At 50.6% G+C, this 26,185-nt stretch overlaps 1 protein-coding gene across 4 annotated transcripts in view; it reads right to left on the minus strand.

Annotated features, from left to right (window-relative positions):
- TBC1D14 (TBC1 domain family member 14) overlaps positions 1 to 26,185 on the minus strand; it is a 121,172-nt gene that overhangs the window by 85,126 nt on the left and 9,861 nt on the right. For all 4 annotated transcript variants that reach the window (XM_063619742.1, XM_055246682.2, XM_063619741.1 and 1 more), the window contains exon 2: positions 20,926 to 21,664. In XM_063619742.1, coding sequence (XP_063475812.1) covers positions 20,926 to 21,647 — 722 coding nt within the window. In that variant the 5' untranslated portion in view covers positions 21,648 to 21,664. The remainder of the gene's footprint in view (positions 1 to 20,925; positions 21,665 to 26,185) is intronic.

The following is a 26,185-nucleotide window of genomic DNA, read 5'->3' on the forward strand; positions in this document are numbered from 1 at the left end:
CAGGGCCAATCAGGAACATGAGCTGGGGTTAGCTGGGGATTGGGGATGATTGAGACACAGGCTCTGTCCTTAAGGAGCTCCAGTAAGAGCAAGACACCTGAAACACCACTGGACTAAAAGGAAACTGCAGAGGAGACAGGAGAGAAGCACGCATGCCCTGAAGGCCACCTCTGCCCCGGGGATGGTGAGAAGGTTCCTAGAAGCGGTGTCAGCTGTGCTGGGAACCAGTGAAGCTGTGTCCAGCCAGTCCCGTGGAACCAGTGCAGGGATGAGGAGGACAGGAGAAACCCAGACATCCCCGCATTCTGTAAACCAGAGGACCCAGGGAGGACGAATCCTCCCACACCTCAATTTACAGGAACCAGAGGCCAGAGCCACAGTGAAATCCAACCGCCCATCAGCCACTGCTTGGAGCATGCTCGTTTGTAAAACAGAGGTTGGGCTCTCACTACCAGTGAACTCAGTCCGTCAAGGACAGACGGCTCCCGTCAGGGTCATCACCCCAGGGAGGACAGGCCAGAGCTGACAGGGGCCCGAGATGCTGGTCATGAAGCAGCAAGCCCCGGGGACTTGGTCCCAAGGAAATCATCTGAAAGGCAGGCACCACACTCTGAAGCCACGGGGAATTCCATCATCAAAACGCAGACACAAAAAGCCATTTCCTTATTGCTGGACAAGCAAATGATTCACAGGATGAAATCCTACAAAGACATTAATAAGCGTACGAACACGTTTTAATTGTGCTGAGAAATGTTTCCTCTATGTAAAAAAGCAGGACACCAAACAATAGAAACAGCATCCATTTTTATCTGTTTAAAATTCAAAGTCTGCAAGGAAATAAAAAAAGAAGGAAAAATCAGGGGTAGGTGTTAAAAAGGACAAAAAATAGAACGACGCCAAAGTTTTCCTGCATATTTTTAAACAAAGAGAAGCTTTAAGAAACATATCTAAGCTAAAAAGATCTAGAACAAAAAAAAAAAAAACCCAGCAGAACGCGCCGGCTTCACAGACACCACAGATGGGTGCCGTGCCCGCGATCTGAAACCCAAGCGGCTGTGACCCCATATGGGAGACTGAATTGTTGGGGAGGTCTGCTCTCAAGACCCAGAACAATCATAGAATTTAAAAGAAACATATTTAGATTTAAAAGTTAAGTGTGCCAGATCCCTTTATTACTTTTTTTAGATTCATATTCACTCAAGGCTATCTGCTGACCACCTGCACCGGCTGGGAAAACCACAGGAGGACGGTGTGGCCCCAGCTCTCCAGAAGCTCAAGGTTCCAGGAGGGGGCGGGGAGTGGGCTAGTGCGGTCTCAAAGAAGTCCAGGGACTGTGGGGTCCACATGAGAGGTCTGGGAGAGGTTGGGGTGATCAAAGAAGGCTTCCTAGAGGAGGTGTCACTTAAGCTGAATCCTAAAGGACAAACAAGAATTTGCCCAGGAGAGGCAGCAGAACAGGCAAGGTGCAGAGGCAGGGCGTCACTGGCTCTGAGCACTGGCACCACTGGTGGCCAGAGATGCAGGCAGCAGCCAGATCCTGCACGCCCCATAGGCCACACCAAATGGTCTGGACTTCATCCTCCAGGTGGTGTGAACTATCACTTGGGCAAGAGAATGAGAGGGGCATTCAACTAATCGGTTTCAGGCATTTAATTCTCATGAAGAAGGGAGAGGGGCAGAGGGAGGAAGGAAAAGACATCATAGCCAAGGCTCCCAGTTATTCACCAAATCCATTTCCTCGTTGTCATGGGTGCAGTCCTCTTTCCCGGCTTCCCTCACAGGTAGGGGCGGCATTCCAGCCAATTAACTCTGAGTGGAGTGGTGTGTGCCGCTTCAGGCACAGCTGGCCCTCAGAACTCCCACACTGGTCCCTACACACGCTCTCCCCTGCTTTGGTGTAATACCGAAGAACCCAGCAAGCTTCTGCTGAAAATGATGGGGCCACAGGACAGAAGGAACCTGGGGGAGCATGGCCTGGAAATCAACCTCCGTTGTGTTTGAAGCTTTATGTATATTTCAAGTTTGTTACAGCAGTGAACATTCATCCACCTAACTAGATATTAATGTATTTGTCCCAGGAATTTTGCCTGCCACTCAATTTCTTCTGCTTTAAAAATAACTGCTCTCAAATGAACCTCTAAAAGGGATTAAAATCTATTCCAGGCAAAAACTTACAGTGAATGAACAGCCAGGTATTAGGGTAAGGGTGACCCAAGAGACATGGTTCCTCATCCCATCTACTGGGCCCTCACCTTCCTTCTTCCTCATGCCTGGTTCTGCAGGACATGGGGGCCGGGAGGGCAGAGCCCACTCCTTTTGACCCGCCTTCCCCCCTCACTCCTCCCACCATAGAAAATGTGTTTAACACCCAGATCTGAAACCTAAAAGGAGGTTAGAGCTTAAAGCTAACCTCTAACTTTCAAACGCCTATAAATATGTACCTGTAACACTTGGTACCCAGAGCCTGGGTTGTAAAAGCCTCTTGCTAAAGGCAAGGGGGAATCCGAACAGGAAAACTGGACTGAAACTGGACTGCTGTGGGGCCCAAAAGGGCTATTCTGCAACTCTAGATGACTCACCATTCTTCCATATATAGAATCTTACAGGAATCGTGAGATAAACCACAGCTATTCACAACAAAGAATCAGCAAAACTGGAGTTGAAACAGCTCGCAGTTACAAACCCAGCTCGCTCAACATAAACAGGAACTGATTTGATGTGGCAATCTAGTAAGATGTGTGCGCGTGAAAAATACAGAAGGCATGAAATAATTCAGTGTTACTTGTATGGAATATTCTAAAAATAAAAAAGATGTGTAAATATTTTAAATAATCTCCTATTTAAGATAGGAAATAGGAGGAAACAGTTTTAATTACTGCATTATTCTATGATACGATCCACTAACAGCTGAAAAGCAGAACAGATTCTATCCCCATCTGGGCAAAGGGAAGTTAATTTATGAGTAGAAAGTGGCTGATGGCTGAAGAACTGCTTTGCAGGAATGGGCTTGCCCACGGGTTTCTCAAAGCCCGTGTATTCCTGTGGTCCCACACCAGTTCTCCTGCATTTCATACTGAATCGCCACCTCCCAGGCTGAACCTAACCTCACCTAGGGCAGAAGGAAGGTGGGCTGGTGAGGGACCTGAACACACACCTGGAGCCTCCAGGAAGATGGGAGTACTGTTTCCTGAGGCTGCCTGCAAGCCTGAGGGAGTTTCATGAACACAGGAGGTCTGACGTATCTGGAGCAAATTCATTCTCCTTTTCCTCCATCCCACAAAACAACCTTGCCCTCTGTGCAGTTTCTAAGGACATCAACGCCTTCCAGAAACTGGGGCAGAAACACTGCCTTGGCTATGGGACAAGTCAAAGGAACAGATGTGCAAGCTAAGGAAGGTCTTTTTTGGTTCAGTTCATGCCATTCCTGAATGTTACTGACACTCCACAGCTCCACAGCAAGTGTCTGCCTTCCCCACAGGAAGACGATGTCAGGAGCAACAAAAAGTCGTAAGAACTTAAAAAGCTGCTTTCGGCTGGGCGCAGTGGCTCATGCCAGGAATCCCAGCACTTTGGGAGGCCAAGACGGCAAATCACCTGAGGTCCGGAGTTTGAGACCAGCCTGGCTAACACGGTGAAACCTTGTCTTTACTAAAAATACAAAAATTAGCCAGGCGTGGTGGCGGACACCTGTAGTCCCAGCTACCCGGGAGGCTGAGGCAGGAGAATGGCGTGAACCTGGGAGGCAGAGGTTGCAGTGAGCCAAGATCGCACCATTACACTCCAGCCTGGGCCACAGAGCAAGACTGCGTCCCAAAAAAAAAAAAAAAAAAATGCTGCTTTCCTCAGATACAGGCAAGTTTCCCAGCCCACTAACAGAAGGAAACGGACCATCAAACCCAGATGGGATTCAGAACAAACATCTTGAACACTGGTCGATCACAGAACAGCCAACCTGCTTTCATCCAGTCATTAATAGCCAAGATAAATCGCTCGTGTTTACCCTCCAGAACTGATTCAACCCTTTCTCTCCATTTTCCCTTTCCTGCAGCGCCTCCCTTAGGCAAGCCCTCACTACCATTCATTAGTTCATTCATTCATTCATTCATGCCATAAGCCGGGACACGGCGATTCCTAACACCTCCTAGTAAGTGCTGCACTGACTGCTGTAACAGGCACTTCCCAAGCACAGCCTCCTGGCCGCCAGCTCGGAGACAGGTAAGACACAAGAACATAGAGCACCATGTCTAGCCGCCCAGCCGGCCAGGCAGAGCAGACTTTCAGATCTTTGGCTCTATGACTGCACTCTCTGAATCTCCACCAGGTTCTTTGTCCCCTTCACTGGAGGGCACAATAGGTGCCTTCAGAATACACCTCTGAGGGGTGTAGGCGCCTCCCCCACCACGCTGTCATCTCCCATATTTAAATGTGCACTAGAGTTCACAGGGAGGGTCAAACACACCCTCAGGCGAGAACCTCAACCCCAGCAAGGCTGACTCCAGGCAGGGCCCTCCCCGCTACACCTATCTGACCTACCACCTGGCCTCAGTTTCCTTCCCCTTCCCCAGAGCCCTGAGGGCGGCTCTTTCTGTAGACCTCTCTGGGCTACACACATGCCATTATGGATTTGCTCGTTTCACACCCACTGTGTGCTGCTGTTACACATCAAGAAGAACAAAAAAGGTTCAAGTCACAGATTGTCCCACAGACCAGGGCTGAACAACAGAACTTCCTGTATGGTGGAAATGTACTAATCTGAGCTGCCCAACGGGGTGGCCACAAGCCACATGTGGCTACTGAGCGTCTCACTGGCCAGAGTGACTAAGAAACTGAATTTTCCATTTCAGGTAATTTTAACTCAATTTAAATAGCTACATGGGGCTAGGGGCTAACACATTGGACAGTAGCTTGATATTCTAGTAACTAAAGCACCAACTGTGCCCCAATATACGACTCCAGGCAGCCAAAAGGGACAACTTTGCTGAGCATGCATGAGGTGCTGTGGGAGCCAGGGGCACAGGCTGCTGGTGCTCATTTCTCAAGGAGCTTGCTGTAGGTTGTGAGGCCTGAAAAGCAAGGCCAGTCCCCGCCGGCCTCAGGGCCTTCGTCTCCACTGTGTCCTTCGGAAGAACACGCTTCACCCGCACGCCACTCAGATCTTTGCTCAAACACTGCTTTCCCACCAAAGCCCTCCCTGACCCCCCTGTGTAAAGTGGAGCCTCTCCCAGCTTTCCCATGCCACCTCCACACCACCACCCCATCCTCACCCCTCTCCTCAGGAACTCTGCCACAGGCCTCACAGCCTGGCACTGAGCATCCCTTATCAGTCTCTGCAGTGTGGTTTCAGTCGACTATCGTGCCATTGGGTGCTTTGATTTGGGAGAAGTGGGTGTGTTGACCGTTACATCCCCAGGACTGAAGCGGGTATGCTGACCACTACATCCCCAGGACTGGGTGCTTGGGTAGATAATCTCTAAGGAAAGGGATGACGTCTGAATTCAACCATTTGGCGAGCACTTACTGAGTTCTAATGAGCACCAGCGTACAATGAGCAAGAGGCAGTCCCTTGAGGGGTGCGCGGGCTGCTGGGGGGGACCTGATCGGGTGGCACTGAGCATGAGAGGTGCCCCAGCCACAGAGCTGGGAGCTGACATGCAGCAAAGGGGGCCACTCTTCCTGGGGGGCTCCTGTGGGTTCTTCTCATTTACACAGCAGGAAGAGGCAGGCAGGAAAACCATTCCAGGAGGAGTCTCCAGGCCTGCAGGAGGACAGCAGGGGCTACTGCTGATTCCAGAAGGTTCTTCCTGCTGGAAGATGCCGAGACCGCCTGACGCAACTCTGCATTTCACACGTGGGAAAGCTGTGTCTGCAAAGCGACTTGCCCCAGATGCAGAGGGAGTGGGTGGCAGAGCCAGGATGCCATCCACTGCTGATGAGGAAGAGGCCACCGGCTGAGCTGGCGGGGGTTTCACTAGCATCTCTTCCCCGTGGTGTCCACGGTGCTTTCCCATGCAGCACTCAGGCCAGCCCACAGAGCCTGGGGGATGGCACCGCTGCTGCACTACTGCACAGCCAGGTCTCCCCTCCTGCAGCCGGGACGGATACTCTTCAGAGTGCGGCTGCAGGGGGGAACCCAAAGACCTGAAACAATGGAACACTGGGCCCCCAGGGGGCCAGCCCCAGCCGCAGCCCCTGCACAGCTGTGTGACAGGCATGCTCACCCCGGCATCTCTCCTGTGCCCCCTGGGTGAATGCAGGATCCACGAGGCACACAGAAGGACTGCAAGGCGAGGCTAGTCCTCGCACACAGGCTGGAGAGGGCTTCCTGGCAGTGGCTAAACATCTGCAGAAATGATCTAGGGATGCGGATCCTCAGAGAAGCAGAGAGAAGGCGTCCCTGAGTGAGTGAAGAGCCCCACCTCTCTGCAGACCTGGTCCTAGGGACGGGGAGATGCCAGGCTGGTGCCTGGTGGGAAGGCCAAGGGGACACCTGCTGTGGGCAGCCAGCTGGGAGTGAGGCTGCGGTCCCCTGGAGAGGGCCAAGGACTGAAGAAGAGGAAGTGGCACCTCAGGCTCGTGTGACCACGGTCCATGTTCCTCCCAGATGTTTCCTCTTGGCATTGACTTCCCCCCTTGCTATCCTGGCCTGGCCCTCTCCAGAGGAGCATGTGAGGTTATGTGCACCCAAGGGCAGGGTGGTCGAGCATGGTACCACTGTCTCATGCAGCTCCTAGCACTGGGGCCACCAGGCAGCCCCCAGAAGAGGGATCTGCACAGCCAACATTCAGGGCTGATCCCCACGGTCCTCCCCCAGACAAGCTCTCCCTGAGGACAGGGTGCTGTTCACAAATGGGGAGGCTCTTACACCATGGGAACAAGCCCTGTCTCAGCAAGGCCAGCCCAGCAAAGCAGCGCCCACCACCACAACGCCCGGGACGGCACTGCTGCCTCCGTCTCCCCACCCAGCACACGGGAGGAGTGGAATGAAGACCTCCACTTCCTTTCTCCAACACTCCTGGACCAGGCTCACCAGACGCAGCTCAAACAGCAATGCGATGGCCCCGGGGGCAGCCTACGTCAGACGTGGTGGACACTGACCCCGCAGGCTCCACTCCCAGCCGGCCGTGTGACTGGAGCCTCCCCGCCCACACGGTGAAGACCCCCACTACCCTCCAGGCTTCAGGGTCTTCATCCTGCTTCTCTAATCCACCCTCCTTCCACCGCCCGGAGAATCCGCGCCCCAGTGTAATCACCCTCACACATCCCTGAGCCCTGCCTCTCTCTCCCTTCCCTGTACACACTTAGCTCAAAGACAAGCCTGCCCTGAACGTGTATCTGTGCAAAAAACATGGCTGGAGAAAGACACGCAGCACGCTGACTGGTCCCTGATCGCCTGGCAGGGCCCTTGTTGCCCCCCAGCAACGCTTCCTTCCCTCTCTATCCATTCTCTCCCACACGCCTTGATGGCTTTCACACAGCTTCCAACCCAGCACACCATCCCCACTGCTATAGCCCCAGGGTTTGTGCCCCAACCCAACTCACATGTTGAAATCCTAACCCTCAGGTTGACAGTATTAAGAAGTGAAGCCTTTGGGAGGTGACTAGGTCATGAGGGTGGAGCCCTCCCCAGTGGGATTAGTGCCCTTATAAAAAACATGTTCAACAGCTCAGTAGACACTGAACCTGATGGCACCTTGATCTTACGCCTCCCAGCCTCCAGAACTGTGGGAAACAAATTTCTGTTGTTTATAAGCCACCTCATCTACAATATTATGTTTAAAAATTTTAAAAGGCCCGGCGTGGTGGCTCACACCTGTAATCCCAATACTTTGGGAGGCTGCCGTGGGCAGATCACCTGAGGTCAGGAGTTCGAGACCAGCCTGACCAATATAGAGAAACCCCGTCTCTACTAAAAATACAAAATTAGCCGGGCACAGTGGTGCATGCCTGTAATCCCAGCTACTAGGGAGGCTGAGGCAGGAGAATCGCTTAAACCCGAAGGCAGAGGTTGCAGTGAGCCGAGATCGTGCCACTGTGCTCTTGCCTGGGCAACAAGAGTGAAACTCTGTCTCAAAAAATAGATAAATAAGTAAGTAAAAAAAAAAAAAAAAAAAAGCTCAAACGGACTAAGACCTCCATCCTCGGGACCCTGCTTCCTACTTCACCAAAAACAAAACAAAACGAAACAAAAACCCAGAGCAACCGAACAAGAACTTCCACTGACAACAGCAAATGCTGGGGAGGATGTGGAACAACAGAAACTCTCATTCATTGCTGGGGGAGTCAAATGGTACTGCCCCTTTGGAAGTCAGTCCGCTGGTTTCTTACAAAACTAAACATACTTTACCGTATAACTTAGCCACTGCATGTCTTGGTATTTACCCAAAGAAGCTGAAAACTTATGTCCACACAAAAATCTTCACACAGATGATTATGGCAGTTTCATTCATAATTGCCAACACTTGGAAGCAACTAAGATGTCCTTCAGCGGTGAATGGATAAACTACGGTACATACATACAGTGAAATATCATGGAGTGCTAAAAAGAAATGAGCTATCAAGACATGAAAAGACATGAAGAGACTCGGATTTACATTACTAAGTGAAAGAAGCCAATGTGAAAATGATTTCCACCTGTATGGCAAAACTATGGAGACAGTAAAAAGATTTGTTTCCAGGGGTTAGGAGAAAAAGAGAGACGGATAGGTGGATCACAGAGGATTTGGGGGCAGTGAAACTCCTCAGTGTGATATGGCCACGGCAGATACATGTCATTATACACCTGTCCAAACCCACAGAGTGCACAGCACCCAGGTAGACTCTGGAGTCTCTGGAGACTCAGAGTGCACAGCACCTGATGTAGACTCTGGACTCCTGGTGATAATGATGTGTCAGTCAGTGTGGGCTCATCGATGGTAACAAATGGACTCCTCCAGTGTGGGCTGTTGATGAGAGGGAAGGCTGTGCACATGAGGGTAAAAAGGAGATACATGGAATTCTATCCTCTCTGCTTAATTTTGCTGTAAACCTACGAGTGCTCTAAAAAATAAAGTCTATTTTTTAAAAAGTAAATATGTTGAAACTAAAAATCTATATTCAGGCCAGGCACGGTGGCTCATGCCTGTAATCCCAGCACTTTGGGAGGCCGAGGCGGGTGAATCACTTGAAGTCAGAAATTCAAGACCAGCCTGGCCAACACGGTGAAACCCCGTCTCTACTAAAAATACAAAAATTAGCTGGGTGTGGTGGCGCATGCCTGTAATCCCAGCTACTCAGAAGGCTGAGGCAGGAGAATCGCTCGAACCTAGGAGGCAGAGGCTGCAGTGAGCCAAGATCACACCACTGCACTCCAGCCTGGGCAATAGAGTGAGATTCCATCTCGGAAAAAAAAAAAAAGTACATTTACACACAAACAATGAAGCAACACTACAAACAATAAAGTAGACTACAAGCATGGAAGCGGGAGAGAGGGAGAGGAAAAGGGAGAGAGGGGGAGAGGAAAAGGGAGAGAGAGAGGGAAGGAGAGGGAGAGAGCACACGTGAGAGAGCACCTGCGAGAGCAAGCACCCTCCCCCAGACCCCTCCTCCTCATCTACCTGTGCCCCATCCTCTCCCAGGCGCCTGCTACCCTGGACTCTCCCCAGCTGAAGCCACTTCTCTGTTGAACTCTAGATCCTGCTCCTTCAGATGCAACTCAAGGACAAAGCTCCAGTGATTCTCTCTTCTCCCGGATATGTTCACCTCTTATTCTTTTACTAGGTTGTTTTCAAATTAAAAAAAAAAAAAGAAAGAAACAAACAAACAAACAAACAAACAAAACAAAAAAAACCCTGTATTTCTCCAATCTTAAAAAAGGAAAAAAAAAAATCACACCACTTCTGCCTCCAGCTATCACCCCATTTTCTGCTCCACTCTGTAGCAAACCCACCAAAAGAATTATCTGCTCACTGCTTCCAACTTCTCTTCTCCCAGTCTCTTTGGGTCTCACTCTGTCACCCAGGCTGGAAATGCAGTGGCGGGATCACTGCAGTGGACCAGTGCAGCAGACGCCTGGTGATAACAATGTGCAGCTCACTGCAGAGATGGGGGTCTCACTATTTTGCCCAGGCCAATCTCAAACTCCCAGTTTAAAGTGATCCATCCACCCTGGCCTCCCAAAGTGCTGGGATTACAGGTGTGAGGCCACCATGCCGGCCCCATTCTCTCTTAAATATTTACTCCAGTTTCGCTTTTGCTTGCACCACTCCACAAAAACAGCTCTGGTCAAAGGTCACCAATGGCCTCCTCATTGCTAAACAGTCAATTCTTTTCATTTTTCTTTTTTTTTTTTTTTTTTGAGACAGAGTCTTGCTCTGTCGCCCACGCTGGAGTGCAGTGACGCAATCTCGGCTCACTGCAACCTCCACCTCCCAGGCTCAAGCGATTCTCATGCCTAAGCCTCCCAAATAGCTGGTATTACAGGAACCCACCACCACACCAGATAATTTTTGTATTTTTAGTAGAGACGGGGTTTCGCCATGTTGGCCAGGCTGGTCTCAAACTCCTGAGTTGCCTCGGCCTCCCAAAGTGCTTAAACAGTCAATTCTGAGTCCTCATCTGCCCTGCCCTCGCAGCAACCTCTGCCCAGTTGCCCCTCCCCTTGTTGACACCCATGCTCACCGGGCTGGCACCCAGCTTCCAGACCCCACACTCGTGCCCTCCCAGCTCACCAGCCCTGCCTTCTCACTCTTGCTGCTTCCTCCTCTCCTCCCAGATCTCGTGGTGCCGGCAGGCCTCAGGCACACTCCTTGGTCCTCTTCTCTGTCTGCCTGTTTCCAAGGAGACCTCACCTGGTTTCAAACCACCTCCAATGCTAACAAGTCAATGTATACCTCCCATCCGGCCCTACTCCTGCCAGGATCCTCTCTAGTCACCCACTCCACCTCCTTCCTGTAAATGTCTAAGATGTCTCAAACTCCACCCCTCATCTTCTCTCCAACTTGGCAACTCTATTTTCCACTGGCTGAGGCCAAAAGTCTTAGAGTCATCTTTGACTCCTTTCTTTTCCCCACACCCACATCCATTCTTCAAATCGCACCCTCCCCACAGCTGCCACCCAGGCGAAGCTATCATCACCTTTTGTCTGGATTCCTGCAACAGCCTCCTCGGACTCCCTGCCCTGCCCTTCCCCTGCCCGGAAGCCTCCACTCAGTACAGCACCTCAGGACATTCTGTTTAGGACTCAATGAAATCGCTACTCCTAAGGCAGGCAGACTTCTGAGATTCCCTTTCCCTGATGTTCATACCCTGTAAAATCCCTCCCTTTGAACATGGGCATAAATTATGAATATGATGGGATGGTCACTCTGTGATCAGGTTACATCACATGGCACAGATGACTTTAAGAGAGAGGTAGGCCAGGCACAGTGGGTCATGGTGACTCAATCCCAACACTTGGGGAAGCCAAGGCAGGAGGATCACTTGAGGCTAGGAGTTTGAGACCAGCCTGGGCAACAAAGTGAGACCATGTCTCTACAAAAAATTTTAAAAAGTAGCTGTGTGTGATGGCACATGTCTGTGATCCTAGTTGTTCTGGAGGCTGAGGTGCAAGGATGGCTTGAGCCTGGGAGTTTGAGGCTGCAGTGAGCTATGATGGCACCAATGAAATCCAGCCTAGGCAACAAAGCGAGACTCTGTCTCCAGAAAAGGGAAGGGGAAGGGGGAAGGGAAGGGGAAAGGGAAGGGGAAGGGGAAGGGGAGTGGAGGTAATTCTCAATGAGCCTTACACAATTTCAATGAGCCCTTAAAAGCAATCAGTGTTCTCTCTGGGAAGAGATTTGCAGTGCCAGACGGACTCGACACAAAAGAGTCCTTGTTGCTGGTTTTCAATATGGAGGGGCCACACGGCAAGGAATTTGGGTGACTTCTAGGAGCTGCAAGTGACCCTCAGCTGACAGCAATCAGGGAAATGAGGAGCTCAGTTTATAGCCACAACGAGCTCTGCCAACAGCCTGAGTGAGCCTGGAAGCAGACAATTCCTTAGCCAAGCCTCGGATGGGGACACAGCCACCAATGTGCTGTTTCATCCTTATAAGTGCCCAAGGGGAACCCAGCCACACCATGATGGACAGCCATGTTGTTTCAGGCCACCAAATGTGTGGTTATTTGTTATGCAGCAGCAAAACACCAGGACAACTCCTCTGCTCAAAATTCTACAGTAGAGCCAGGCACAGTGGCATGGTAGGCCCAGCTATTCTGAGGCTGAGGCAGGATGACCTTTTGAGCCCAGGAGTTCAAGGCCACACTGCACTATGGCTGCACCTGTGAATGGCCACTGCACTCCTGGCTGGCCAATGCAGCAAGACCCCATCTCGAAAAGACAAAAATTCTGCAGTGGCTCCCCACTGACTCTAAGTCAAAGCCAACATCACGCAATGGCCTATATGCCCATACAGAATCTGGTCCCACTGACCCTATCCCTTCCTTCTCTCAGTCCATCCCCAGGGCCTCTGTGCTCAAATGCATCAGGCCTGCCTGCATCCTTCTCCCTTGCTGGATCACTCGCCTTCCAAGTACCTGCTTGGTTAACTTTGCGACTGACATCTTCAAGTCTTTTTTTTTTTTTTTTTTTTTTTAATTTCCAGACAGAGTCTTGCTCTGCCGCCCAAGATCGTGCAGTGGTGCGATCTTGGCTCGCTGCAACCTCTGCCATAGTTCAAGCCCGAATGGTTCAAGCGATTCTCCTGCCTCAGCCTCTCGAGTAGGTGGGATTACAGGTGCACGCCACCACACCCAGCTAATTTTTGTATTTTTAGTAGAGACAGGGTTTCACCATGTTGGCCAGGCTGGTCTTGAACTCCCAACCTCAGGTGATCTGCCCACCTTGGTCTCCCAAAGTGCTGGGATTACAGGCGTGAGCCGCCCGCCTGGCCACCTTCAAGTCTTTGCCTCAGTCTCTCCTCCTTCAGGCCTATCCTGACCAGCCTATTCATTGTGTAACTTGCATTCACCGGTCCTCCCAGGGCCTCATACCACCTCTGCTTGCTGGCTTTCTCCATAGCTCTTAAGTCTGCCAGCACATAACCTCCATCCACTCACTGTGTTTACCACCAGCACCCTCTGCTAGAACTTAAGCTCTGCAAGGACAGGGGCTTTGTTTTGTTCACAAATGAATCCCAAGCACCTAGAACAGTGCCTTGGCATATGGCAGGTGCTCAGTCAATATTTTTTTTAAAGAATGTATGATGAGAAGCATATTTAAGAACCTAGCACAGTGCTTGGTACACAGCAGCCACTCAAAAAATGGATCGTTATGGTTGTGATTTGCTGCCAAGAGAAAACAAAGCCCAGGAAAGCACAGGGAAGCAGCACACCCTTACAAGCACAGCTGTTCTTTCTGAACGTGGCTGGACCACTGGCAGGTCTGCAAATGGCATCTGCAGCAGTAACCAGACAATCTCCTGTGTGTGTCCAGCACACACACAGCTGGCGTCCTATGGCTCCTTTCAGCCATGTGTGCAGTGATACCATCAGCTGCATGTTTCCAGACACGAACCGCAACCTCAAATTGAAGCTCACCCAGATTTAAAGAAACGTCTCAGGTCAAGGTTACCAGTGACCTCCCAGGTGCTGAATCAATGCTTGGTAAGAACCCAGCTGTGTAAACCAGTGGCTAGAAAAGAAGTGCAGACATTCTGCAATGGAGAGGTAATCAAGCTGCTGAAAATCCACCTGGTACAAAAACACACAACCAGGGAACTTAAACCCTTGGGATGGGGGAATCGAAACAGTGTCAGACGATCCAGAGTGAGGCTGGGCGTGGTGGCTCACGCCTGCAATCCCAGCACTTTGGGAGGCTGAGGCGGGCAGATCACGAGGTCAGAAGTTTGAGACCAGCCTGGCTAACATAGAGAAACCCTGTCTCTACTCAAAATACAAAACTTAGCTGGGTGTGGTAGTGCGTGCCTGTAATCTCAGCTACTCAGGAGGCTGAGGCAGGAGAATCGTTTGAACCCGGGAGGCAGAGGTTGCAGTGAGCCAAGATGATACCACTGCACTCCAGCCTAGGCAACACGGCAAGATTCCATCTCAAAAACATTTTAAAAATAAATAAAAAAGAAGACCCAGACTAAGTGTGTGCCTGTGCAAACACTTAAAGACCAGTTTCCGAAATCACTGAGACCCCTTGCAGGTTGTTTTTTGGTTTTGTGGTTTTTTTGTTTTGTTTTGTTTTGAGATGGAGTCTCACTCTGTTGCCCAGCCTGGAGTGCAATGGCACTATCTCAGCTTACTGCAACCTCTACCTCTCAGATTCAAGCCATTCTCCTGCCTCAGCCTCCTAGGTAGCTAGGATTACAGGCACCCACCACCAAGCCCAGCTAATTTTTGTATTTTTAGTAAAGATGGCGTTTCGCCATGTTATCCAGGCTGGTCTCCAACTCCCGACCTCAAGTGATCTGCCCACCTCAGCCTCCCAATGTGCTGGGATTACAGGCGTGAGCCACTGCGCCTGGCCCCCTCACAGACTTTTAGTGAGGAATAATGGGAACCATCCTACGAGCTCCTTGCTTGCTAAAGTCCTTTCTGCTTCTCTCTGGCTCAAGGCCTCCAGGAGGCACCTGCAGTGATTCTGCCGTATCTCCCTCCCCTGTCGATGGCCAGCCCACAAAGGCCACCAACCAAGCAGCAGGCCTCGTGACAAACGGCTGATTCCAGCCTCACTCCCACACTTTCAAATGCCTGGATTAACTGGAGGAGGAAAAGGCATTCTCATCCTGCTGGCCCACGATGGCTCAAGAAGCAATTCTCCAACCGTCTTCCCACCGAGGAGCTTCAGTGCCCTGACAGACGCCACCCAGCTAGACCCTGACCCGGCTTAGAGCTCTGCTCACTGCCTCCCTTTTGCAGAGCATCACAGTTCCAACACTGCCCTGCAAAAATCACCATTGGACCTCTGGTTTCCCGTTCAACTCCTTTTGCTCTCCCAGCCCCGCACTTCCCCCTTTCTGATCATGTTACACATGTTACAAGACACAGGGTGGTGTCTTTTGTAGAAACAGCATGGACTTTGGAGTTAACAAGTGAATGTTGAAATCGCAGCTCTGCAGTCTGTGCAGTTAGCCTTTCTGAGTCTGTCTCCAGTGAGCTGTGAAATGCTTTAGAAAGCGACCGAAGTGCCTGGCCCAGAAGCTGAGCTCAGAACAGGGCAACTGCATTCTTCAAAGGGAGCTGCTCATCTAGATTCCATCAAGCTAACAGTTTAACTCATTCTCATCAAGGCAGCCCATCCGCTCCTGTGCAGACTTTCATCTTACCCCGTCTGGCTGTGACAGGCTTTGAGTCTTGAGACTAAATGTCGTCCTCAAAGTCCTGCCCCATCTGGGCGTCTACCATCTCTCTGGTCTCCCCTCCTAGCCCTGCCCCTCCTGAGCACCTCATGCTACGGCACCTTCCCAGAAAGGCTGGGCTGTCTCCTGCTTCCATGACTTTGCACAAGCTGATCCCTCACCATCTTCACCCTCATGCAGGTGGACAGCACTTTCGAAGGCCAGCTGGCATTTCAGCCCTGTTACTTCTTTCTGAGCTGTCAATGGGCTTTGCTGCTTTGTTCACATCTTTCTCCAGATCCTTATCACACAGTAGAGGGACTGACTCAGTGGCCTCCAGCACTAGTCTGCCCATCTTCGAATCTTCTTGCTTCCCTACTGCCTGGCACTTGCAGCCCAACACCTTGATTAGAATGGTCCTCTCATCGCCACAACTCTAATGTAAAGTACATACCCCTCAGCTCATTTTGCCAACAAGGACACTAAGCCCCAGAGAGACTGAGCACCTGCCTTACCCAAGACCACACACCAGCAAACAGTGACATCAAGAGACCACCACCCAGCACGCCCTCTCAGGATCACAGCAACACATAAGCTCATACACACCAGCAGCAACGCAGGTCCATAGCAGGTGCCATCTGTATATCCATAATGCCAGGGCAAAGTCGCCAGCAATATTAACAAACTGTTTGCACAGAAAAGGCATAGTTACAATGTTCCATCTCAGTTCACTAGAGCTAATTCTAAGATGGCCAAAGCAGGAGTAAATTACAGGCAAGCAACATAAAAACATAGACTAGACATTAATGTGCTGCGATGTGCCCAGTGCGTCACATCTATGTACACTCCCTCCCCATTTAATCCCAACAACCCTTAGAAGCATGAACTTATTCCTATTTCCCTGTAACCTTGGGCAAACCACTTAACCACCCCTTGCCTCAGTTTCCTCACATGTAAATGAAAATTCACGGTACTTAGTTGAATTAGTCAGCTTTCAGTGCAGGATACAGAAACCAAGCTAATTTTTGTATTTTTAGTAGAAATGAGGTTTCATCATGTTGGCCAGGTTGGTCTCAAACTCCTGACTTCAGGTGATCTGCCCACCTCAGCCTCCCAAAGTGCTGGGATTACAGGCATGAGCCACCGCACCCAGCCCCCTCACATTAACTGTTTACAAGAGGTGCCATTAACCCCATGTCACTCAAGTACACACTGGGGATCGCAGGGGCTAAGTGACTTTCTCAAGACCACACAGTACAAAAATGGCAGAGCTGAGGTTCAAACTTGGGTCAGAGCAGCCCCCACTCTCAACCACCAATATTCTTCTCTGTCTGTGAATTATACTTGGTGCCAGGGTGAACCAGACACAGGCTCTGCCCCCAAGGAGCTCCCAGCCAGGTTGGGAAGTGATTCGGAAAAATCCATCATTCCAGTTCTTTAAACACAGCCAGGTGCCCCCACCTCCTAGCCTGCCACAAGCTGTTCCCTCTGCCCCGCACCTTCACTGGGCAAGCTCCTGATCCTTCAATGCGGTTCACACACTTCTCCTCAGCAAAGGGCACTCAGATCATCTGAGAGCTCCTTAAAGGGGCTACACAAGAGACGATGTACTTGGTCAAAGCTAATTCTCAACTTCCAGACCAATGTGGATTAGGAGATTAAACCCCTGGCTTCACAGAGCCCAACCCTATCTCCTGTGGAAAATAAACCCACCACAAGCATGTTACTGACTTTCTCTTACAGTTGCTGTCCAGGTTTCTAGATAAATACTGTTAATCTACACTGGGCTCATGTGATCCCTTAACATGGTCCCACTCTTCTATACAAATGAAAATCATCCTCAAATTACATTAGTAAATTTCCTTCAAAGAAGCAAATCCCAACACTTATTCTCAAAGGCTGGGTGATTCTGCCAGCCCGTCCCTGGGGTATCTGGCAATGCCTGGAGACATTTTTGGCTGTCACAACTGGGGGAGTGCTGCTGGCATCCCATGGGTCGGGGCCAGGGAAGCTGTAAGGCATCCTCCAATGCACAGGACAGTGGCCCACAACAAAGACGCATCTACCCCAAAACATCAGCCAGTGGGAGAGACACCGCTCTGACTTCTTCAGCAACAGGTTGACTGAAGCAAGCACAAAATGGGAGTGAGAACTAGAGAAAGCTTTAGAAAATGTATTTTTTTGAAATGATAATATTTCTGTTAGAACCACAGAAAGCTACTACTTCCAGAGTGCCAAGAAGTTAAGTGCCCTGTTTGGTCTCTAACCTTATACAGTAGTTTTATCCCCTACTTAAGGCTCAGAGAGGTAACTTGCCCGAGGCCCACAGTGATTAAATAGGAGGACTCACAATGAACCCAGGCAGCATGAACTCCTGAACCAGCACTCTCAGCTGCGGTGCCATCCCCTCCCCGCCCACAGTAACAGCACTCGTGCCCGCCCCCATAGCCCGTGAAATGCCTTATCTGTCTACCCCATCAGACTGTGAGCTCCGTAAGGGCAGGGACTCTCTCTAAAGCTCAGGCTGGAGTCTGGGACAGAAGTGCTCATTACACTGTGGGTGAAGGACAAATGCAAGCCGGGCCTGCGCTTCTGGGAGGCTGTGGTCAGGCCTGGCCAGCCCTCCTGTCACTCCCCTGCTCCCATCTCACCCAGGCCACCTCATCAAGCAGCCAAGGTCATCCCTGCCCATCTCCACCCTTCCCTCCGAGCATGTTCTCCTAGACTACACTGTCCACACGTCCTTCCATAACCCAGAGACTGATTCACTGAGGACAAGGAACCAGAAGGCAAGAGACTGAGGGGACAAAGTGGGGAAACAGGACGGCTCAGAAGCCAGGGCTGGGAACCCCAGAGGACCAGCTCCAGCCCCAGCCCTGCCCTCAGCAAAGACTCACGATGTCCACAGTCCTCTGGGTACCTGCTGTGGGCCAGGCCCTGGGCTGAATTGATGAACATTCGCTGTAACTCCATTTACTCACCTGTGAAATGTTTAGTGAGCTCTAAAGATTCTGGCACAGAAACTCTTTCCCCTCAAACAAACTCTACATGGAAGCTCTTCTCTAACATTTTTAAGACTCTAGGACAAAAGAACCCTAGACTCTGCCCATGTCATCACTTGTTTCAAGTCATTTTTCATTATATTCCATTATCTTCCCAAAGGTAGTTCAGAGAGGCTCACAATAACAATGTCACAGCTGTCACAACGAGGATAAGGAACCAAGGAATAAAAGAAGAGACACTTGTTTCCCGCAGCGCAAAGCTGAGTATGACTTTCAAGAAACAGTAGCTTTAGAAATGATCTAGAAATTGCACAACCAACGACGCTTCCTTTCAAAGGGGAAGAGGATCCAGTACACACAGCTCAGTCAGCTGAATCACAGCGGCGGCAGACAGAGCAACGCGGCCATGATCGCCACAAGCAACTGATACTTAAAAGTTTACTACGTGTCTGGATCTGCATTAAATTTCTCACATGCTAACCCATTTAATCCCCACTGCCACGGAAGGAAGGGCTCATTATCCCCACTTCTCAGGTGAGGCAGCGGAGACAGAACGCGCGAGGACAAAGGTGAGCGTGTGGCGTTCGTCAACAGCATAATGGGTACATGGGCCACACTCCTCCGCGCACAGTTCTAGGGGTGAGAAAACTGACTGGGAGGTGAAGGAACTTGCTCAAGGCCACAGAGCTGGACATGGCGCAGGACAGTTGAATTCCAAAGCCACACTCCTTCCACCATGCTGTTTCCCGGCCAACCCCATTTCGAGCAAGGTTTCCCAGATTTGCCAAGGAGCCCAGGTGATTCTGAAAACCCATCCTCAGGCCCTTCTCACTGAGCTTCTGATTCTGTATGTCTGGATGGATCCTGAGGACCGCGTGGAATGGGTACCAGGTGTTGTTCATAAGCAGGGACAGTTGAACACACTTGTCTGAGCACGGGGAAGTACCGCCACACAAATCTAACCACAGCAACACCGAGACACGGCTACAGCCTCAGAAGGGACAGTGACAAGATCTCCCCCCAAGTTCCCGGGTTCCTCCCACTATGGGCAATCGCTGAGTTACTGCGTTCTGAGACCAGGAACTGTGCTCATGGTACCAAGATGTCTATCTGTCAGCACATTCGAGAAGAAAGTTTCCTGACAATACCACAGGCCACACCACAGATCATCTCACTCAGGACTGGCCTTAGGCTTGTCTGAGATGATCCCCTTTAGTTGATGAAGCAACTAAGGCTGTGGTAATGTGCTGGCCACAGTCAGAGTCTCCAGGAGACTGCAGCCGGCACACCACACCATCTCAAAGGGACACCCAGTACTGCAATGTCTGACGTGGGTTCTGCTAGAGACACACACACGGGGCAGCCAGGGTCAACTGCAGAAATGTTCCCACCTGTCAAGCCCTGGCCCCAGAGCCCTCCAAAGAGCAGCTATGGAGCAGATCACAATTCTTTTTTTGTTTGTTTTTTTGATATGGAGTCTCGTTCTGTCGCCCAGGCTGGAGTGCGGTGGCGCGATCTCGGCTCACCGCAACCTCTGCCTCCACCTCCCGAGTAGCTGGGATTACAGGTGTGCACCACCATGCCTGGCTAATTTTTGTATTTTTAGTAGAGACGGGGTTTTGCCATGTTGGCCAGACTGGTCTTGAACTCCGGACCTCAGGTGCTCCACCCACCTCAGCCTCCCAAAGTGTTGAGATTACAGCAGTGACCCACTGCACCCAGCCACAGATCTCGAATCTACACGTACTCTCCACAGCCCCTGTGCCCTTCCTCCCAGCACGCCACTATTCAGGAGTTCACATTTGCTTGTGTGACAAAGGTGTCCACTCCCACCACCCCCAGGCCACAAGCCCACCCTAAGTCATTACCCAACATCATTTCTCTCACTGTATTACCCCACATGACCAGCCTAGAACAGGGCCTAGGAAATAGGCACTTGTTGAACAGAAGCATGAGACCACAAACAAGAGGCAGAAGCTGAAGGCATGGCCCCCATAGGGCTTCAGGGAGACACAGGAACTCCAGCACCCAGGTGACAAGGCCCCACGGAGACGGGGTGCATGGCCGGGCCCAGCATGTTGGGAATGCATGGGGCTGCAGTGCAGCAGAGCACACATCTCCACGGCAGAGGCAGGGCCAGGGCAGGCACACAAGAACACAGCCATCCAGGAGCACAGGGACACGGCTGGGACACCCAGCATGCCAGCACTGCACTACGCCAGTGGGGGCTGGCACTAGAATGGGAGTTACTCACTGGCATCACCCTCACCAGTGCCCTCTGCTTGGCCCAAGAAACGTTAAGTTATGAGTGCACAGGGCCCCGCAGAGGCTCAGGCTGCTTATTTGGTAACACTGGCCACCTGTGGGACAGCCACAGCAGGTCAGAGGCAGAGAAGTGACAACAGACTAAAATGAGCCAGGGACACCAAAGAACAGAATCGCCAACAGACCAGTCCTCACAATCCCACAGGATTCCAGGCTTCCGGGAAAAGGCCCAATTATCTGTGTGAGACAGTGCCCGCCTAACACCACAGAGAACACACAACACATTTGAGACAGGAACAAGGAGACTGGTTTGGACTCAACCACCACGATCTTCTAGAGGGCAAAGATGGCATTACCTTGCGAAGAAGTTACTAAACGGCCCCAATATTTTCAATTTACTCCCCTCCTCAGCTTCATGAATACAGTCCTGCTGGTATAAGCCACTGGATTCCTTGACAGAGCTCAAGGTGACATTGGTAAACTGTGGGTCATCATCATTCTCCAGGGTCACAATGGCACTGGAGCTGCTCGTGACCACAAGGTCCAAGATGTCCTCATTGCTGACGGACAGCGTGGTGGACAGCTCTGTCCCAAGACTGGACACGCTGCAGACAGAGACATCATCGCTGCGGGTCAGGGCTTTGGAGGTCGGGCTGTAGAGCTTTACCGAGTCATAGCCCGTCCTGGGAAACGTAGAGGATTTGCGCACGCTCTGTTCCCGCTCGCTGCTGCTGGGAGCTGGTGGCGCACAGGATGGCAGTGCGCAGGCACTCTGGAAGGCCCGCTCGGGGATGAGGTCGGAGTCGGACTGCTTCCTCCTCACGTGGACCGCGCTGCAGGGCACAGGCTCCGGGTTCCCGATCTCCAGGGTAGGAATCCCCGAGTCCACGGACTGGAGGCTGTGCCGGTCTTCTAAAGCCCTGAGTTTCAGCTTGGGCCCGTACTCAGGCGCGGAGAGGAGTCGGGGCGCCTTGAGATTGACGTGTTGCAGGTTCTGAAGGGGGTTTCCTGGTCGACCATCCAGAATACCCATCAAGGCTACGCCATTTGTAGAGGTGGAGAGTTTTCCATCAGTCATCTTGGTCCAAGGAGAAACTAGAAAAAATACAAACATGGAAATTAAAGTGGACATAAAATTCAAAGATGCCACACCTCTGACACACAGCTGAAATGGTTTGAGCTCACTTAAGGGAGAAAGGCTTCAAAAGGTTCCACATACCCAAGTTTTGATTCAAGTCCAGAAGCTAGAGGTGGTTTTTGTTTTTTGACACAGAATCTCGCTCTGTCGCCCAGGCTGGAGTGCAGTGGCGCCATCTGGGCTTACTGCAAACCTCTGCCTCCCGGGTTCAAGCGATTCTTGTGCCTCAGCCTCTCTAGTAGCTGGGATTACAGGCGTGCGCTTCCACGTCCAGCTAATTTTTGTATTTTTAGTAGAGACAGGGTTTCCCTATGTTGGCCAGGCTGGTCTCAAACTCCTGAGCTCAAGCAATCCGCCCACCTCGGCCTCCCAAAGTGCTGGGATTATGGGAATGAGCCACCACGCCTGGTCCAGAGCTAGAGTTTTAACATACACTGGCATGATATAACATAGCAGGAAGATAACCCAAACAAAGGATGCACCCAAAGTAAAAATAATCATCACCGCTCCCTACCAGTCGCATCTCCATCCCCAGGACAGCACCAGGAGCGTGAGGACTGGGCTTGGGGGGCAGCGGTTGGGTTTTTTCTTTTGGGGGAGTGGTTAAATGATAAAGAGGGTATCTCTGTCAAAAGTATGTGAATCCATAACCCATACATAAGTCAAGGATCTACTTGTTCTGAGAAAGCATTAAAATCCTAAGATATCTTCATTAAGACGGAAAACAACAACAAAATAAATTATGTATGCCATCTGCAGCAGCCAGGCCTCTCCACAAATGTTTCAGTCACGCTCGCTCACATCTACGAGGCTGGGCGTAGTATCCCCTTCACCACGGAAGAAACCGAGACTCGGCAAGACTAAGAAACGGGTAGAAGATCACACTGCTGTTTAACAGCACAGCTGGGATCTACGGGACCCCAAAGGAGACCACAGGTAGGTTAGAAAGGCTTGGTTTCGGATTACACAACCCAGGTCAGAAGGCCAGCTCAGTGAAGATCAACAGTCAATAAAGGAAGAGTAAAGACCACAACCTCCGAGGTTTGAGTGAGTCGAGTCAAAACCGTCAGTGCAGCGTGGGCAACGTAACAAGACCCTGTCTCTACAGAAAAACTAAAAAAAAATCAGCTGGGGGTGGTGGCACATGCCTGCAGTCCCAGCTACTCTGAGGACTGAGGTGGGAGGATCACTTGAGCCTGGGAGGTTTTAGGCTGTGGTGAGCCATGATTACACCACTGCACTCTGGCCTGGGTAACAGAGAAAGACCCTATCTCTAAAAAAAAAAAAAAAAAAAAAAAAAATCCGTTAATCACACGCACACATCTAAGGCCATGTCTAAAGTTCTCTGGCATGGCCGGGCACGGTGGCTCACACCTGTAATCCCAACACTTTGAGAGGCTGAGGGGGGCAGATTGAGAGGTCGGAAGTTCAAGAGCAGCCTGGCCAACATGGCAAAACCCCATCTCTACTAAAAATACAAAAATTAGCCAGGTGTGGTGGTGTGCACCTGTAATCTCAGCTACTAGGGAGGCTGAGGCAGGAGAATTGCTTGAACCCAGGAGGCGGAGGTTGCAGTGAGCAGAGATCATGCCACTGCACTCCAGCCTGGGCAACAGAGCAAGACTCTGTCTCAAAAAAAAAAAAAAAAAATTAGCCAGGTGTGGTGGTGCATGCCTATAATCCCAGCTACTCATGGAGGCTGAGGCAGGAAAATCACTTGAACCCAGGAGGTGGAGGTTGCAGTGGGCCAAGATCAGGCCACTGCACTCCAGCCTGGGAGACAGGGCAAGCTCCATTTCAAAAAATTTAAAAAAAAAAAAGTTCTCTGGCCTAACCAGGCACGGTGGCTCACGCCTGTAATCCCAGCACGTTGGGAGGCTGAGGCAGGTGGGTCACCTGAGGTCAGGAGTTCCAGACCAGCCTGGCCAACATGGTGAAACCTCGTCTCTACTAAAAATACAAAAAATTAGCTGCACGTAGTGGCAGATGCCTGTAACCCCAGCTACTCAGGAGGCTGAGGAAGGAGAATTGCTTGAACTCTGGAGGTGGAGGTTGCAGTGAGCAGAGATCGCGCCACTGCATTCCAGCCTGGGCAACAAGAGCAAAACTCTGTCTCAAAGTAAAAAAGAAATCAGGTGGTGCATTTAAATCTGGTCCATACAAGAGAACAACATAAGGAACAGGGCTTTGGACTCAGACGCTCCTGGGCTCTATATTGCCTTGGGAGAATTAAATTAAGTACCACAAGAAAAGCATTTAATAGGTACCTGGCCCCCAACGGGCACTTTGTTGGTAGCTGCTATCATCAAACACGGAGGAGCTGAAGGTTTTCAAGCACAGAAGAAAGAATGATAACCACTCCTGCTTGGGTGTCAGCTTTTGTAAGGAGCCTGCATGCTCCTACTTTAGGAAGCCTGGCCTGCCTCTCAGCGTCAACACAGCAAAAGCAAATTCATTAAAAGCAGAAAAAGGGGAGCCAGGTGCAGTGGCTCATGCCTGTAGTCCCAGTTACTCGGGAGGCTGGGGCAGGAGGACCACTTGAGCCCAGGAGTTCAAGGGCTCATAGCAATGAGCTATGATCACCACTGCACTCCAGCCTGGGCAACAGGGCACAATCCTGTCTCCAGAAAAACAAAGGAGAGAAAGGGAGGGAAGTAATCTCCTTCCTTCCCAGAGATTGAAGGAGCCAGTAAGAGTGCAGCACTGAGTCAAAAATAGAAATGTGGGCCGGGCGCGGTGGCTCACGCTTGTAATCCCAGCACTTTGGGAGGCCGAGGCGGGCGGATCACGAGGTCAGGAGATCGAGACCACGGTGAAACCCCGTCTCTACTAAAAAATACAAAAAATTAGCCGGGCGCGGTGGCGGGCGCCTGTAGTCCCAGCTACTCGGAGGCTAAGGCAGGAGAATGCCGTGAACCCGGGAGGCGGAGCTTGCAGTGAGCCGAGATTGCGCCACTGCACTCCAGCCCGGGCGACAGAGCGAGACTCTGTCTCAAAAAAAAAAAAAAAAAAAAAAAAATAGAAATGTGAAGGAATGAAATGAAATGCAGAATTCAGAAATAGACTCAACTATATATAAATATTTGATTCAGCCTGGGCAACACAGTGAGACCCCCATCTCTACCAAAAGCAAAATTAGCCAGGCATGGTAGTGCACACCTGTAGTCCCAGCTACTGAGAAGGCTGAGGCAGGGAGATCTCTAGAGCCCAGGAGTTCAAGACTGTAGTAAGCTATGACAGCACCGCGGCACTCCAGCCTGGGCAACACAGCGAGACGCTGTTTCAAAATAAATAAATAGGCCGGGCGTGGTGGCTCATGCCTGTAATCCCAGTACTTTGGGAGGCCAAGGCAGGCGGATCACGAGGTCAGGAGTTCGAGACCAGCCTGACCAACATGGTGAAACCCCCCCTCTACTAAAAATACAAAAATTAGCTGGGCGTGGTGGCATGCACCTCTAATCCTAGCTACTCAGGAGGCTGAGGCAGGAGAATCGCTTGAACTCAGGAGGCGGAGGTTGCAGTGAGCCGAGATAGCACCACTGCACTCCAGCCTGGGTGACAGAGCGAGACTCCATCTCAAAATAAATAAATAAATAAATATAAAGAAATATAAAAAATAAAAACTTGAAATACGACCCAGTGAGTAAGGGAGGATTATTTAATCACAATGTTACAGTAATTGATAATCAATTTTTCTTAGAAATTAGAACCACACTGTACTACACTAAGGCAAAAATACAGACAAAAGTAGAATTTAATACAAAAGTGAAATTATAGGCCAGCACGGTGGCTCACGCCAGTAATCCCAGCACTTTGGGAGGCTGAGGCGGGCAGATCACCTGAGGTCAGGAATTCAAGACCAGCCTGACCAATATGGTGAAACCCCATCTCTACTAAAAATACAAAATTAGCCGGGCATGGTGGTGCATGCCTGTAATCCCAGCTACTTGGGAAGCTGAGGCAGGAGAATAGCTTGAACCCGGGAGGTGGAGGTTGCAGTGAGCTGAAATCATGCCACTGCACTCCAGCCTGCGCAACAAGAGCGAAACTCCATCTAAAAAAAAAAAGGTGATATTATCCAGGTGCTGCAAAAAATAAAATGTTTCTCCAACCTACAGAGCAAAAACTCAGGTCAAGATCTGAAAGAATCCGGACAATCGCCTCCCCACGCGTGAACACGTTTTCAGTGTTTCACAGCCCTCACGGCTCTTCCCCAGAGCCATGAGCCCTCCAAGGCAGGGCTACTGCAGACGCTCTGTGTGTCCCCTGCTCGGGAAGAATCCAAGTTTCTAACAGAATTCTAAGAGAATTCACAAAAGTAAGATATAATCCAGATTGATTCAAATATATACAAATTTGGAAGTTCTACATACACTTTAATTAAAAGGAAAATAGAGTAAGAAGCATTTTTAGCACACAGTTAAGAGCTAACCTTTGACAATGTCAAGGTCATTAGAATTATCAAAACATCATCAACA

The sequence above is a fragment of the Symphalangus syndactylus genome, chromosome 16 (assembly GCF_028878055.3).
Source record: "Symphalangus syndactylus isolate Jambi chromosome 16, NHGRI_mSymSyn1-v2.1_pri, whole genome shotgun sequence".
NCBI classification, from domain to species: Eukaryota; Metazoa; Chordata; class Mammalia; order Primates; family Hylobatidae; genus Symphalangus; species Symphalangus syndactylus.